The sequence below is a fragment of the Trachymyrmex cornetzi genome, unplaced genomic scaffold (genome assembly GCF_001594075.2).
Source record: "Trachymyrmex cornetzi isolate Tcor2-1 unplaced genomic scaffold, Tcor1.1 scaffold396, whole genome shotgun sequence".
NCBI classification, from domain to species: Eukaryota; Metazoa; Arthropoda; class Insecta; order Hymenoptera; family Formicidae; genus Trachymyrmex; species Trachymyrmex cornetzi.
In genome coordinates, this window is record NW_017298703.1 from 194,058 (window position 1) to 212,058 (window position 18,001).

The following is an 18,001-nucleotide window of genomic DNA, read 5'->3' on the forward strand; positions in this document are numbered from 1 at the left end:
AAGTAAATTTTATAAAAATTAGTAAAATTACATTGCTTATCTCAGATATGGCGATATTTATAATTATAGTATATTAATTAAAACACGTTAGCAACATGTAATACAACAAAATTTCAAAAATAAACTTTGCAGTATAAGAAAGAAGTATAAATTTATCAAAAAAAATTGTTTAACAAAACTATTCAAGCAGTATGTGCTACATAAATTGTATAATTTATGAAATATTGGATAATTCTAAAGGAAACTGTAATATCCTCTTAAAAAAGAATTTCTTGCAGAAACAAATCACTTTCAATGAACGCTCTAATAAATCACTTGATATTTTACGAAGATGCAAACATCATCGCGACTTGCATGATATAAAAGATAGAGTCATATTTATATATATATATATCTCCATATATACATATAAATATATATATATATAAATGAATATTAATTTAACTTTAATATTAATCATTAATGATCGATGGATAAACATGATGTAGAGCTTTACGATTTATGTATGTAACGTTCATTCAATTTAAATACATTTTGGCTATGTAAACTATGTAGTTTCATAAAGTATAAAATTTGACTCTAATGTGTATTTTGATTATATTTTATTTATAAATTTCTTTGAAGATCCGTCAATGTGTAGAATACTTTATAAAGCTCTCATAAATCTTAAGTATTATATTAGCGTTGAGACACTGCCGTATCTCATAATTTTCTAACGAGAAAAAAATTTCTATTCAGAAAGTTCCAAAATTTGCAATACTAAAAAGATTGTACTTCGATAAGCGCTACTTTAAACAAAATTAATTTGAAATTAAATAAAGAATTAATTTTATCGTTTATTTTCATATATTTATTATACATTATTTAATGTTTCCTTACTTAATTTAACAAAATCGTGGAATTTTCAATAATAATAAATTCTATAATTATGTCACAATATAAATGTTCATATAAAAACAACCGAAGTATCAAAAACAAATTTTAACATAGATTATAATATGTAATATATATTTGACAAAACCGTTCAAAACGAAAAAACATAACTTTTTATATCAAAGATAGTCAAATATGATACTATTTGTACTATGTATAAAAAATGAAAAATATTCCTGTCGTTAAAACCATCGGAGTTCAACAAGGGAAAAGTTATCCTTTTTTATAACACGATGATTGCTTTTTCTGATCGTATCTCACGCGTATTCGCGATATCTCTATTCTTTTTAAAATAAAGCGTTCAAATATGCTTTGTATATTAAAGTGCAGCGCAACTGAAAGCTCAATGTAAAAAAATTAGTTATATATTTTTTAATTTATACTATTAAATTAATATAACATTAATAGAGTAAGATAATACAATTTTGAACCTGATACAATTCTGAATGAAATAAAATAATTCAATTTTCGAGGTTCATCTTCGAACTTGGTAATACTGATCTTATCATGTGAAGAGTATTAAAAGGAATAAAAAAAAATCGAACTTGAACTTTCAAAATTGCATTCAAATTTTATTTCCTTTAGAATCGTACCAAGTTCGAAATTGTACCACCTTTTATCCTACAGCATTAATACAGCATAGTTAAAACTGTTTTTCCATGTATATTTTGGGAAATATTTTAACAAAAACCGTTGAAATATGTGAAAATCACTTTTTTCGAAGCTGTCAAAGTTGTCCTTTTGTTACACCAAAAGATGCGGAATGTTCGATACGTTAAATCCAATCGAAAAGTCATATTTGCCAAAAAATGGTGCTGACAGTTTTTGCACCGAACCCTTCAATAGTTCTATGAGTATTTTTTCGGCTATGGCTGCATTCGTGAAGCACACTATCAGCACTATTGTGTCATTCTATCTCCGTCGTTCATTAGATGTAAAACAAAGCTAGAATGGCGCAATAGTGCTGATAACGCGTTCCTCAAATACAGCTTATGTATATCGTTATGTATATATGTACATATATATGTGCATATATGTATATCTTCATTAAGTTTTATTTCTATTCAAACAATTACGAAGAGAAGTTCTCTTCCCAAGAAAGATTTCCTATAATATCAATAAAAGATTAAAAAATTATTTCGGGGCTAATAAATTTCAAATTTTAAATGGTCTGAGGACGATCAACATTATTATACAATTATATTTTACAATACTATTGATGCTTCCTCTAGAAATTCAATATAATTTTCAATATAATTTTATATAATCAAATTGGCAATAATTTAGTTATGAGTTTAATGTTTGATTTTGACTTTACCTAACTATTATTAGTGATATGGGTATCAATTGCATTCGACAAAATATTTGTAATAAGAATCAGTTAATCTCACACCGAGCAAGCTAACAATAAGATTTACCGAAGACGAATTTTGTACAATTATGGACAGCACTTCTTTATCTGGAATAGTTTTCGTTCTCATGAAAAAAAGAGTACCTTTTATTAGTTTTTTTAAAAATAAATGTAATTAAAAGTGACCATTCAAGCTTTATTATTCACCATCAATTTTGGTAACGTAGTTTATTTATAAAGCTAAAAATCAATCGTTATAAATTGGCATGTATTGAGTAATGTATCCACAGACAGATCAATACTTTACGGATTGAACAATATATTTCAAAGAACTTTTGATTGACACATATACTACACATATACTACATAAATCCTCAATATTGCTTTCAAACTATCAATAATATTGTGCAATGTCAAATATTTCATAATATTGATTGTTTAGGGGTCGCTTATAATAAAATTAAAAAACCGAATTATTTTACTAAAAATTCCCTTTTTATAAAACATTCTACGCTGTTTTTATGATCACAGTTATTTTTTACAAATGCAAAAACACATTCTCTTGTTAGTTAAAAAATTTTATAATAATTCATAAAACGATTATTGATATAATATATTCTGAAATTCAATCGACAATGGTTGTGCTATACAGAATTTAAAAATATTAATGCATTTTATTATCAATATTTCCACTTTATTTATGGTAACTTCCATTTGTTGATTTTTCCATCCCTAAATTTCTTTGCCTGCACAATAAATAAGGTCAGAATCAGAGAAATATGTTTGCTCTCTTTATTCGCCCTTGTTTGCGTGCTCCTTAATAAGAGCCATTTCGCGCGTCGCAGGACCTTGCAGTCACAGCTTATTTAGCCAGCTGTAAAAACAGATCACATTTCCGCGCTAAAACTAACTTGTGCGAAAGCTGATTCACGCTGCACAAAGTAACTGTATCGCTGGATTTGTCTCCTGATTCCACTTTTCAAGTCAACAGCGAGAAACAAATCCTATTTTTGTCATTATTTTAAACAAACGAGATATTTCAATATACACATAAATCGGCAAATACTAACTAATTGGTCTATCATCTATTGTAAAAATAAGACACAAAATATAAATAAATATTTAAAAATAACGGGTAAGTAAGAGTAATTCCGCAGAAATCATTGCGTAATCTTACAAAAGTATATTCATATCTTCATTAACTTGGTTACAATGAGCTCGAACGTTTCGAACTATCTTTAGCGAAGTAAAAACAATAGATATAAAAATAAAAAAGCGCACTAGAAAAATAAGATAAATAGAAGAAGAAACATTTTCAATGTTTATTAAAATCACGTTATATACTCTTTAGATATTTTTGTTTATTTACAAGTATTATTTTAACAAAAATATAATTGTCTCTTTATTTTTTCTTCTTAATCCGTGATATTCATAATACGTGAAAATATTCTGCTCTTATAAAACTCTTAGAGCTACCACACACAAAATGACATAAGCTGCATAAGACCGCTGGACCAATAATAATCGTCCAACAAAAAGACATCATATTGATTTGCATAAGATGTTCATTGATCCAGCGGTCTTATGCTATGCTTATGCAACTTATGTCATCTTGTGTGTGATGACCTTTAGGCTAGTCTCTGTTACTCCATAGTGTTTGATTTAATTTTGGGATGTAATGGATCAGAGTTCTGTTCATCGCGTATTTCATTTTCGGACATTCAATTTGTATAGAACGCTGACGAGAATATCAAAAGCTCAAAAGTGTTAATACTTTCCTAAGTTATTATTCACAAAATATGAATAAGAGTTTAATATTACATAAAATGTCTTGAAAATCTCGTATAATTTGCTTGTTGAAAATACTATGCTCTTTCAGGAAATCCTTCAAAAGCTGACTCTCTTCTTTAGTAGTTCCATGTTTAATCTTGAGATATAACGGATTAAAACTCTATGTCTGTGTGTGCTGTGATGCAGTATTTTACAATGTCGAGCTAGTTATGTGAAATAATGAAGCTCACGGGAAGATTGAAAGGAACGGACAAAAGGCCGACGAGTTTTGGTGTATTTTAGCAAAAGAGCGGAAAGGACCGTGTGAGAAGAGTCATGCGGCAAAGTAATTTCATCCTCACACACGGAAGCGGAAACGCACAGGCTGGGATCGCGCTACGGCACATAATGAAACGGCACTGTGCAGTGCATCCGAATTTCCGAAAGTTTATTCCGTTCGTTGCTCTACGACCCATTGCAGTTGCAACGAAACCAGATTGTGACACGCGAGTTTTGCGCCTATCTTTTTCTTTTTCCTTTAATCTATTTTATTACTTTTTTTCATGTCGTTGGCAATGCAATGATGTCTGATTTATGCATTTCGAGTAATGGAAATGAAAGAAATATAATAGATACACACAAAGTTCTCGGAAACCCCATTTAAATAAATAAATAATCATGGTACACATTCACATTGAGTAATGTATGAGTTTGCGAAAATATATTTTATGAAGTAGAACGAGAGAATGTTTAAATTTGCTGCCATATCTTCTTTGGATATAATTACAATTTAGATTGACAAAAGATTAGCAATTAGTTAAACATTAAAATGTTAATAATGTTTATATTATAAGTAATTAAAAATCAAAGAATTTGTTTTTAATTGTAACAATTTAATATCTTTAATTTAACTAAACGCTATAGTTCAGGAACAATATATCATCGACATTTTAAGAATTTGTAAGTTCATTTTGATAGACAGCAAATAAATATACAAATACGTATACATTTTTTTAGAACACGGCAATAAGTTACGCAGAATAGTTAATATAATATGATAGTTATAAGAGAAAGGATATTTAAATCCTCCTCAGAATTTAAAATCACCTTGTCTTTAATTTATATTCGCGAGAATCGTAAATTATTTTTTGATCGATTTCGTCGCGAACTGACATAAAAATGAAGATCGTAAAACGATGCGGACGGTTTTCTATCGAACTAAACACAATTGATGTCCGCAATTGACCTTAAATCACGGAAGCAGTATTTTTTCATTAAGACTTTTCCACAATTTTTCCCTTTATAAATTTGAAAAAAATTTTTCGCTGACGTCATTGTTACAATTTTGCCATAAAAGGACGTATTATATATGTCGCTCATTCATTCACGAAAAAGGCAAGATCCATAGCCGAAAAAATATTGATCATCACAGGATTGCAAGTACTACAATGATAGATGTAAGGAGAGTTTTGATTTGAGTAGCGAAGAGAAGGTATGTAACAACGTCGCTCTATCCGGGTTTGTTCTGTCCTACTTCGTTTCTGAAGGAACAGCTTTTGTTCACTCTTGCCTGCCGATTCTCCTCTGGATCGGATCAGATTACCAGCCACGCTGAGGCGCTTTATCCCGAGAAATGCGGGTTTCCATTGCACCGAATCGGCGACGTAACGGGATTGAGGGTAACGACGAGCGATGCAATACCGACTTCGTACGCTCCCACGTTTTGTTCTCCTTTCCTTTCCCTCATCCGCGTTCACTTCATCTGTCCTTTTCTTGGTTTAACATACGATCCAACCGGCCTCCTTCATTTCTCTTTGGCATTGAACGATTTTGTACCCGAATAGGATTCTCTTGCGGCAGAGTTGCGAAAAGGGATGCAAGCAAACGATCCTTCAATTTACCCTCTTTTTGGGTCGAGTTTTTACTTCACACGCGCGAAACGTTTTGCACGTGTGAACTTTGCGCGGCCTGAGTGCGAATTCTGCTCGGATTAATTAAGCTTGTACGAGGTTGAGCTTACTGTGCACCATAGACGAAGCGATGAATATTTCAAGTTGGTATTCCAACAGGTAGCGGCTAATGCTGAAGTAGAAGGTTTCACGTGTCCAACCCTTGTCTTCTATGACATTGGGTCGTTATTAAAGTTTGTAAATTTATTAAACTTGTAGATTAAATTTATTACATAATTTATATTAAAAATGTATTTATTGTTGTTATTATTGTCGTTATAATTATTTTTAAGAAATTGCTATGTCTTTCGTCGAAATTAAAGGATTTTAATACCATCAAAACTTATTACTCCGAATATTTATCAATTTAAAATTTAACTGATTAAAAAATTAAATTCTTCTAATCCAAAAATTAAAAATATAACCTAATCAATTAATGGCATCTCAAGAATGGATCTGGACACGGAGGAAACCCGCAAAACGCATAACCTTTATACAGAAAGCACCCGTAGAAGCCTCAAAAATATAACCTAATCAATTATTTTATTAAAGTATTATAACATAAAAAGTAAAATTACGATATAAAAATATCTGATTACGCGTATCTGGAGTTTATTTATTTCTTTTTGCACATTGCTAGCGTTGTTACGGTTTTATAAAGTTTGTCGTAAAAGTGCGTATCCATCAAAGGAACATACACGCAGAAAATTTTATATTAAGTTTTAATACAATTTTAAATTACACTTTACTATGTCTTGTATTTTGTCCATCTTTTCGATGGACTCTCACAACATGATTCCGACTTAACTTTTACTATGGTAATACTAATTTTTATCACATAAATAAAGTAATTATTTTGTTAAGCCATATTCTAACATGAAAACAGTTAATTTTTACTATGGTACGTAAACAAAATATGCTAGATATATTTGATTTTGTAATAAAAAATTTTTACTATTAAAAAGTGTAAATATTACGTTTTTAATATTATTGTTTTTAAAAAAATAACTATAGCATTTAAACTTATAATTTACATGAAGACCGCAGCTACTATCACATTATAGTAATTTTAAATATAAAATTTTCTCCGTGTAGAGCAACATTCTGTGTTTCTATAAAAATTGCCTGTTTCTGAAAAAGTTACAGTATGTTTTTCGATGTTCTGTATGCTCATTACCGCCAGAAATAGAAATATAAGTTGTCTGTTTCTATATAGAAGCAACATATATAGGCAACAACGGACAACATTCTGTTTCTAGAACTTCTGTTGCTTCAATAACATATCATGCACATCATGCGCTTTACGGAATGTAACTTTTATTGGTCTGGCAAATACAATAGTTGTGGAAACAAATTGTTGTCTCAGTAACTAGAACAAAACTAAAATGTTCCTTCGAACTGAGTTTATTCGGTGGAGACAAATTGTTTCTATTAGTTGCTATAAATTATTATTATTTCTAGTTACAATAGGCAAAAAAAAGTTCCTCAGTATTGATCTTTTGATGGATGAACACATTAAACCTGACTTAAACTTTAAATGTATAAGATATACTATATAAATTAAAATTTGTGTAAATATTTTGTTGTTGGAAATATCAGACAATTATAAAAACTAAAAAATGACTTATCACTGCCAAAAGAAAATAATAAATTTTAAATTAGACAAATTGATTCAATTTCACTTACCCGTAACAACGACGTTGATTTTCTTAACTAGCGGCGGATGCGTGGCGACTTGGCACTGATACAACCCCGAGTCGCGTGGGTTCGCGTAAAGTATCTGCAGTCTCCAATTGCTAGGATATCTATGAAATCAGACAAGAAAGGACAAGGTAGAAAATGATCTTAAGATTCGGCTGAGAAATAAAATAGCCACAAAAGATACATGCATTCTCTGACGGCACTGACGTAGATAGACTTATAATTTGCAATGTAGTAACTGCAATGGGATATGAATGGAGGAAAATTGACATTTTATTTCCTAAGAAAGACTTCTATAATAATGCGCTCAGCTTCAATGAACGGAAGCAGTAATGTCACGGCGCGGGACTTCATGTTACAACGTGGTCGATTCTGATTTTTATAGCACATAAAACGGCTGATTTAATCCTTGCGAAGGAAGACGAAAGCGAAATTCTTTATCCTTGCGAACGGCGACATCGAATTCGTTCCGACGACAGTAAAAATCAACTGATTGTGAGATGATAATTCAACTCTGACGACGCGATTACGCGGTTGGCTGCCGTGAATGATAACGAATTATGATAATGACATTGACAATTTCGCTGCAGAGATTCTCTGATCGCTGAAACCGCGCTGTAATTCCGTGAATTCCTACTTTAAAAGTAATAAAATTATGCTACGAAATGATTCCAACCTTGACTATTGTTTTTTTCATAAAATCGATACAGATAAATAAAGGAAGTTATGACTTACCGAAAATTAAGACTGATTCTTTGATCGTTGCTATACTGAATTCTGCCTACTGTCAACAGACGAAAGAAATCCTTATTATGCTGCAACCACGTTACCTGTAAAAAAAAAACGATACTATCATTATCAGTCTTTTGGCCGAACTATCATGTATTTATTTTTATTACTATTAGTCTCTTCAAAATTAAATAATCACACAACATGTTTTATATATTTTATTTAATATGATCATTTCAAGATATTTAAAATTTAAATTTTTCAAGGAATTATTATGATTTCCGAAACAAATGCAACGGAAATGTATCCAGAGATTACGCGTGCACGCTGGTTGAAAATTAATAATTCCTTTTGCTCTTAGATTTCCAAAAAGACAGCTAGCAATTTCTGCGAAGCTTCGTGTATGTCAGCAATAAATGTAGACAATTTACGCGAAGCTCGGAATTCGCCCAAGGAAGTGTTGATTTACACGAAGGAAAACTCATTTACACGATACGATTATCAAACAATAGTATATAGAAATTAAATGATACCAAACTCGTATATATAACAATTGGTTCTTAAAAGAGCAAGTAGATATAATCACAATTTAATTATTTCGAATATATTTAAAAAAAACTGCATAAAGAGAGGTAGTTTTCATCAATCCTTTTGTCTCTTATTTTTATATAAAACTTTTTATTAAATTCTAGCCATTTTCATTTCATTACTGTCAAATATTTAACAGTACGGTAGCCATGTTTTTGCCACTTAATCCTTTGAGGACCGAAGTTTTCTAACAAAGTAGCTTATGAAAGATCTTACATTTAAGTTTCTAAAGGTTTTCGGAGTCGCTGAATTTGATTCTGGTCTCAAAATTCTAAAATTCAAATTTTTTAAAATATTCGATTATCGTAAAATTCGATTTTAGGAGATTCTTGGTACTTCCGAATTTGAATATAGCCTGAAAATATCGAATTTCAAAAAGACTGTAACTTCCATGAAGAGGGCTCTAATGTCGCAGGGTTCATAATCAAAGTTTGAAAGTTAGTTTGGAAATCAGTGTACTAACTCTCTGTTTACGTATTACTGATGAGTTTCAAATAAGGCAAAACCGAAAATTTGATGTTATATACTTCGTAATTAAAAACTCTCTAAAACCAAGTTTTATAATAATCAAATTTTTTTTAAATTCTGTCCACCATATTGAATGCATCACTTTGAATTTTTTACTTTTAACCTCAGGTTCAAATAAAATATTATCAAATTACTCCATATAAGTTTCAAAAAAATTAAATGAAAAGTGTATGAAATAAAATAGAGTAACCCCAAACATAATCGCCAATCTACAGAGTTAAGTAAAAATTTCAAAACATTATCGCAATTTATCTAATTAACTGTAAACAAAACTGTGAAAATTTTGGTACGGTTTATAATAGATTTTGTAATTGATGTAGCAAAACTAAAACTTACATGGTGCAATCTGGCTTTTACGCTGTCTATAGCGATGTTTCCGCTATATCCTCTTTCCGCACAAAGTTTTCTCTCGAGATTCGACCTCATACCATACGTGCCAACCGACGCAATAACGGGATATCACAGGACAAGTTATCACGGTTTGTCATCGCGGATAAAAGTCTTCTCGTGAAAACTTAACGTCGACGACGGAAATATTAACCGTCCGAGGGATTTCGCAGATACGCCGAATTATATTATAGAGAACTTTCCGTCGAAGGAGAAACGGAGAAAATTATTTCTGGGCGAATCACGTACAGGTCATTACGATACATGCCGAATTAAATTTGTCATCAAAAAAGTTATCTGAATAAAAGTCAGTGAGTTCAAGAACAGCCGCAGTAATAGTTCTTTAACATGGCGAAATTAATAAGAGTTCAACTTTTGTTTAAGTTAAAATGACGTGACGCCAGAAGGAAATAAATCGTGTAAAAGTATCTTTAAAACCAACCAGATGGCTATTATAAATATTAAAAGTACACTTAATATATGTCAGATTAGATAATAAATTATTCTAATTTTATTACATTTTCTAATTAAATAACAGTTAAATATGAACTATTATCTTCATTTCTATTTTAAAAGTTTAAATTAATCTCACGTACGTATAATTCATAACGTATAATATATTTCGTTTCTCTTTTCATTAAAGTATCAAGTTACAAAAAAATTCAGATCTTAATTTAAAAACACACAACGTTTTTAATTTTATTCTTCTTCAAGTAATCTTTCTCGGCAAAGTATAAGTTTCGAACTGTGTGATATCGCTTTCATATACAAATGTACTATGCATTTTGTGTAATAACGTCTATATTATAAAGGAATCATTTTCTCTACTCAAAAAGTCATAATAGTGTGTGCGAGTAAACATTTAATACAAACAAATATTTCCTCGAGTAATCTTTCTCCTTGACGTCTTAAGTAGCCGTTTTACTGAAAGGACTAAAACGACTTGGCAAACAGCATGAGCGATATTTCATAATTAAGTGCCCTTTGAGCTATTTGCTATTCTTGGAGCGCGCAGGGCATTATACTACACGCATATTTCTCGTATACCAACCTAGGTGACATTTGCGCGACACGCACACACGTCTCGAATCGGGAGCACTCGTTTTCGTTCCTTGGCATTGCCATCCCACCGCAATCGGTTTCCCATTACGTATTCCGTGGAATATGAATCCCACGGGAATCTCAAACGCCCGTGTCTCGGAACTTCAAACCGTCCAAGCGCGACGAGGAGCAAATGGACATAGAAATCAAGGAGAAAGGGACAGGGAGGTACCGAGAGGTAGCACTGATTGAAATGCGAAAACTTTCGTAACGACAAGACAGACGAGATCGTACACGCAGCAGACACTAACAAACGATGTTTGCAATTATAATCTGCGCTTCTGTTTACTCAATGCTGCATCTTTCTTGTATCCTTGCTTTACCATCTCGATCATTGCGCTTTCCCCTCGATTCATTATTTAACGGAAAAAAATGCACGATCTTCTTGATTAGACTAACTGAATTCGCGCAATCTCTCGACTTTCTTTTCCTTCATTTCCTAGGCTTTAATTATTTCCTTAAGTTTGATAAAATAAAGAAAATTAATTTTAAATTATGGAAATATAGAAAATTTTAAAATCAAATAAAAGGATTATACGAAGATTCGATTATATTATTCCAAGCAGGCCCGACAAGACGGGGAGAAATGAGGTTTATTCTTTTTAACTGAACTTCTTACATAGTTTATCTCTCTTTCTTCCTTTTTTTTCTCTACGTTAAAGAAAAAAAGAAAAAAGAGAGAAAGATGAACTATATAAAAAGTTCAGCAAAAAAAATGGTCCTAGTAGAGTAAACTCGGGTATGATGGCCATAGTTTTTTAAAATGTAAAAAACATACATTTATTCTTGTTATTTTTTAACAATATTTGGGATATTACTTTCACTGAAGCTTAAAGTAACAAATACTATCGAAATTAAAGAGAAAATACTTAACAGAACTTTAATTTTATCAAAATTTTACAAAGTATGCATTGGCCATCTTATCTGATTTTTAGGGAAAAGATGGCCATGATATTTAAGAAAGATAGCCATAGTATTTATAAATAAATAGTAAAAATAAAAGTATTAATTATAGGTTACTTTGCAATTTACATACTTTTATTGTGTATGTAATGTTGATTATGGCAGTTTAACTGTAATTTATTAGACATTATAACAGTTTTGAGCAGACACGTGCAAAACTTTGCAGATAGTCGAAAGAAAAAATATTAGATAATATTTATAATATTGTTATTTTGAACAGTGTACTCATATGAACTACTGTAAATATTGATTATCTTTAAGAATGACTATAAAAATGCACTATTTATCAATTATTGGAGAAATTATGGCCTATGGCCATCTTTTCCGTATGGCCATAATACCCTAGTTTACCCTATACAAGAGGTGCGGTCAAAGTCTTGTTACAAATGCTTTCAAGCATTTAATTGATTAATCAGAAAAAAATTTTACTAATTGACCACTTAAAAGTGAATATTCTGTTTCATCCAAGCGACAACTTACAATAAAAAAAAATTGAACAAAATTTTTATATAAAAAAATCAAGACCATTTTGAATTTTTTAAATAATACAATGCAATTTTTTTCATATTGCAAAGGATTTTTAAACGAATTCAAAGCACTATCGGGAATGTCACTCACGCGTTAAGCATTAAGTGCTAACAATAAGTGTCAAACAAATGTTACGAGCACGTGTGTGAATTACTGACTAATCCACTGTCCAACAGAATATAACACAACGTCAATAGATATTAAAAACAAGGAACGTTTCCTCCATGCTATTCATCGCTTTTGCTGCGTAACGTTCTGGATTATTGCACGACAAACTGTCATCGATGAAATAAAAATATCTGTGACTCAACACATCAATTTTTTCTTTTATTATTTGCCCGTTTGTTGTACGACACAGGTTGCGATTTATAAAGTTATAATAAAAATTCGATCATTTTGCTGTTATTTGAAATTTTTCTTATAACAGAAGAAAAATTAATGAGATTAACACAGTGAATAAAGCAACTTACCTTTTTATCACCTAGCATGCCGATCTTGCAGTCCAACAAAACAGTACTGCCGATTCTCGCGGTGACATTTATCTCTCGGTCACCGTCCTCGAAATATGGACCAAATTTTCCGAAAGCGCTATCGACGCTAGGCAAGACGAACTTTCTGCCCGACAACGTCCTGTGAGTGGTTATCTGGAACTGATCACGACCGCGCTCCGTTTCGAGAGTCCTGATCGACGGTTTAATCTCGTAGAAGGCCTTCGTCGACTTGCCGGTCAGTAGCAAGTTATTCACCGGTCTAGACTGATTTTTTTTGGTTTCGCCAAGTTTTCTCGTTTCGTCCATGTGATCGACACTAGTTTTCCCCTGTTGTCGGCTGTCCTGATAGTCTTCCTCCTTCTCATCTGGTGGCGGTACTTGGAATGAGATCGCTCTGATATCTTGCGCGTTTTTCTGCTCGCCGTATCTCGCTTCCGTAACGTCTTCCTCTTTCGCTACCGATATCAGTGTCAGCCAGTCGTCTTTCGGCTTTTCCATCTTGGAGTCGTTCGTTCCTTGAACATCTTTGTAGTCCAACTTCTTTGCCAGACCCTCTTCCGCCTGTTCCGAGTTCTCGATCCTCTTCGAGGCGAATATCATTTGATCGTCTATATAATTCTTCGATGCATTCTCGAAATGCGGATCCACCACGGTAACGAGCGAGGGCAAATCCTTTGTTGAATACTCAACCGTGAAAGCGGAAATGACTTCCTCGAGGGCTGTTGTGTCGTTGCCGCGAGACCAGCCGGCGGTTTCGATAGTGCGATTCTTCGCGATTCTCTCGTCGAGGCGTTGATCTTCCTCGTCAAGATGATTAATGCCACGCTCGATGGCGCCATTCTCCGTTTCTGCAAAAAGAAAACAAACAGCCATGTTAACGATAAGTAAGTTACATCGGAACGGATGTATGCGAATGGTGGAAGGGAAATGTAAGGGTGAACACAGGTTCGTCGGTCGTGTCGAGGGTGAATCGACATGCCGACGAGGCGGAGCGTTCACTGCGCCGAGATTTATGACTTGGAACGGAGTAGGATGATCTCCGGTCGGAGCGAAGATTTAAATGTGGACGTAAGAAGTGCGGCTAGGAGTTTTATGGGACGTTTAAAAGCTCCCAGAGGAGAGCCAATAGATGGCCAATCAGAATCTCAGATCTAAAAATGTTATAAAGTGAGACAGTACATTCGAATCGGTTCATTTAAAAACGACATAGGTAAGTATGCAAAAAAACTCGAGAATATTACTAAATTCAATTATACCATCATTCAACTAACATCCGTGTATTTCTGCATGATGAAGGCAGACACAAAATACACTTTTAACGACAAGAATTTAATAAGATTATATAATTCGTACAATATTTCCAATTCTAAATTATCGTTTCCGTAACGTAGAACAAAAGCCGCAAATCTGCGCGACATCCTGTTCACTCGAAAATATTCCATGCGACGAAAGCCACGTGATAATAACAGTGTAATTCCTTTGTACACTACACAGCGACACGTATTTTCACGAAACAAAAGTGCTGCGGGTTTACTTCCGCAGGAATTTCATTTCGCGGGCGTGCGTATCACGATCGTGCTTTTATTTGCGAAAGCGCTGGCAAAGTTTCCGGTATAAGGTTTCGTTTCTCCTGTGGCTTCGATCGCAATCAAAGTCCATGAGAAAACTCGTGATAAACAAGTCTTTTGAAAACTTCACTCGGCGCTTTCTGTCATCTAACGAAATTTACTTTAACGTGATCAACATTTCTCTTTATAGGATTAAAAAACTATTCTATTGTTAACAAAAGTGGACGGCTTTTTTATGGAATAGTTACAATAGAAAGTTCATACACATAGTTCAACTATATTTTTGGACGATTTATTGTAAATCGAAAACTTTATGTTTTCGTCGAGTAAGATAAAACTTACAAAAGAACCACTTTGTTAGTCAAAAAAAAGTTTAACGAAAGATTAAATGATGTACACTTAAATATATAATTATGAGAATATGAAATTCTTCTAAACAAATTTTGTAAGAAAATAAAAATATATTCTATATTTGTATAATTTTTTATATTCAGATAGAATTAATACCTTGATGTATCGTTTTATTCATTTACAGAAACGATCTACAGAAATTTCTAAAAAAATATATTCGTAATAATAATAAAAAACTTTCACGCTGTAGTGTTATTTATTGTGCAATAAAACCCTATCGTCACGAGCGTAACGTAGATTTGTTGATGTTCTCGTACACATCGTACAATGTCTGACAATCGTCGCAATCCTATTTACGCAAGTAGATATTGCTCTCACAACAGTAACAGTTGCTACGAATATAGAGTGATTATCTCACCATTGCTATATCTGTCCATGAAAACGAAGAGGGTTATAAAATTGTTATCTGCTGTGACTTTTGTCAGAGAGTGCTCTATCTCCCTCTATATCTCCCATTTTGTCATTACTTGGAACTACAGGCTTTTATATAGTTCTTCAGGTTACTCTACTTCTTGTTTTTCAATTTTCTCTACTTCGTCACAAGACGCCACACCAGCCTTATCCCTTTCATCTTCGCAACTCTTGCGGAAAATTGAAGATCACCAAATCACCACAGAAAGAAGAAAAGCGTACCATGTACTCTTCAATCTTGTCAAGTCTTTCAGCGCTAGTATATTTTAAATACAAATTAATTTTGTCTGTACTAACATCATCAAGAATGTTCCAAAATTATCAAACTGTTAATAATTTGTAAAAATTTTTAACTTGGAAAAAATTAATCACATTTTCAATATCTTTACTTAAAAAATTATAATATTTCTGCTACAAATTAATGTTTGTGAGAAAAAAGAAATTTATATTAACTAAAAAATTACATGAATATGATTTATAAAAGATATTCAATCAGCAAATGTTCAATTAGAGCAAATCATTTTTCAAATTTTTAAAGCTTTCTATAACTTTAAATTAAAATTTATCCCTTGTGTGTAACTAATTTGTGTGTAAATATTTTTTTTTAGAGCTTTTTACCTTAACAACCACTATTGCTGTATACAAGTTTGTAAAAATTTCCGAAATCACCGATCTCGCCGATTGTCCGGAAAATGTGCAAACGTCAGCGAGCCGATATATACCGCGATATTTGGCGTTGGCGATCTTGTTTAGGCGAATCGATATTGCTGGCCACGCCGATAGCACAGGCTGTAATGGCAACAGCAACAGCAACAGCAACAGCAACGACAACGTGACATTCGTTCGTCGTTCGTCGTTCGGAAGCAATTTAGCGCGCGCTTTGCGTCGCGAGTGATCGATCGATCGTGTCGAGCAACGCCGTGTAATTTTGGCTACCGACGACGTTCGTAATGATTTATAAAACGGCAGACATGTATACAGAGATTTCAGTGGAAAATTCGAAGATCGCTAGAGTCTCTGGTGCAATTTTTGCTTGCAGACAAATCAATCTATCACAATTTATTTACTTCGTGCTTTTATATAGTCAAGCAGTGTTTTTAAGAAAATATATAAAACGATTTATAGAACGGCGGATGTACAATGATTTCTGTGAGAATTCAAGAAATCTTCTGAACAATTCTTTCTTGTAGAAAGTTTATCATCATTTATCATCATTTATTTGCTCTATATTTTATATCAACGTTGTACTTAAAAGGAAATATTTTTGAAACTATATATTTTAGAAACCGACATAGAATTTAAATTGTTATTCTAGCACATTCCAATTCTGTTTGATTAATTTTCGATAGTGTTATCAAAGTTGGCATATTAATCTTTGCTTTGTCAGGATTACACGCGTATTACTATTCGTGGCAGTCCGATCTCCGTGAACATGCTCCGAATAATACGTTCTGTGATAACAGATAAGGCGCTCGCTGATCGTCTCGGGTTTTGCTGCCAATCCGTCCGGGAAAGCTTTTTCTTCAATCTCTCGCGCCCTGAATACAAGCGATTGTGTGAATGATTGATCGCCGTCGTACGATACGCCGCGCTGGTGATGGCCGGAGCTTAAAAGCGCCATTGCTTTAGGAGTGCAAGTGATTCGCGCAAAATTTCGGCGATTAGCCCGGCGCGATACAGCCCATGCCATAAAATGAAGATACACTTCGCGTTTGTTCCTTGTGATTGATAGCCTTCGAACGGGCCTGTGTAACCGATGCATAAGTAACGTATCATTTTTCATTCGCCGCGTCTGCAAATTTCGCGTCTAATTCCCTTTTCTATCTTCGAGCCGAGCGCGTTTTCAGGCCGCTACGATCGAGCGGACGTGCCGAAGTAACGTGGTGCACCTATCTCTGCGCTCCGCAATTTGTCAGCAAGGATTTACGCTTGTCACGTGTGATAGACAAATTCGTGAAACGTGCGAAGAAGGAAATTCCGCAGATTATTCCTGTGGGCGCGACAGATGCAGTCCCAGATGGACGTCGGTCTTTGAAGGGTTGAATTAAAAGTAAGTCTTCAGAGTAAAAATCTCGATTTGAAAAAAGACAGATATTTTTACAAGGTAATATTAGCAAAAGAGAAATGTTTAACTTGTTATAATAATTTTATGATTTTTTCAATGTAATAATAAATAAAATTCTTTTTTCTTCAAATTTCCATTTATATAATTTTAAGCTTACATCTCAAATAATTAAAAATCTAAGATGTTAAAAAAATCGAACGAATATATTAATTATTTCTTTATCACTGTTTGTTCCTGACATCATTTACGTAGTTTCGAATACATTATATGTTACGTACATAATTTACATCAATTATATTATGTTCAATATTATAGGTAATTTTGTTCTGAATGTCAGTTTCTGGCAAGTGTATATAAAATTATATTAATATATTAACACACTTTAATATTATAAATCTATTTTGCAGATAATAAAACCTTTTTTTTTGCTTTTTATCGACTGTAATAAGAAAGAACACATTTTAATCTATTTGCTTTTTTATGACCAGAATTTTTTATTAAAATCATGTTTACTTAAACCGACCAAT

The 18,001-nt window shown here is 32.7% G+C and overlaps 1 protein-coding gene across 3 annotated transcripts in view; it reads right to left on the reverse strand.

Moving 5' to 3' along the window:
• The window catches only part of LOC108764139 (uncharacterized), a 267,965-nt gene that overhangs the window by 42,057 nt on the left and 207,907 nt on the right, over window positions 1-18,001 (reverse strand). For all 3 annotated transcript variants that reach the window (XM_018512209.1, XM_018512211.1, XM_018512210.1), the window contains exons 5-7: window positions 12,999-13,867; window positions 8,440-8,534; window positions 7,690-7,808 (exon numbers count right to left, since the gene is read on the reverse strand). In XM_018512209.1, coding sequence (XP_018367711.1) covers window positions 7,690-7,808; window positions 8,440-8,534; window positions 12,999-13,867 — 1,083 coding nt within the window. The remainder of the gene's footprint in view (window positions 1-7,689; window positions 7,809-8,439; window positions 8,535-12,998; window positions 13,868-18,001) is intronic.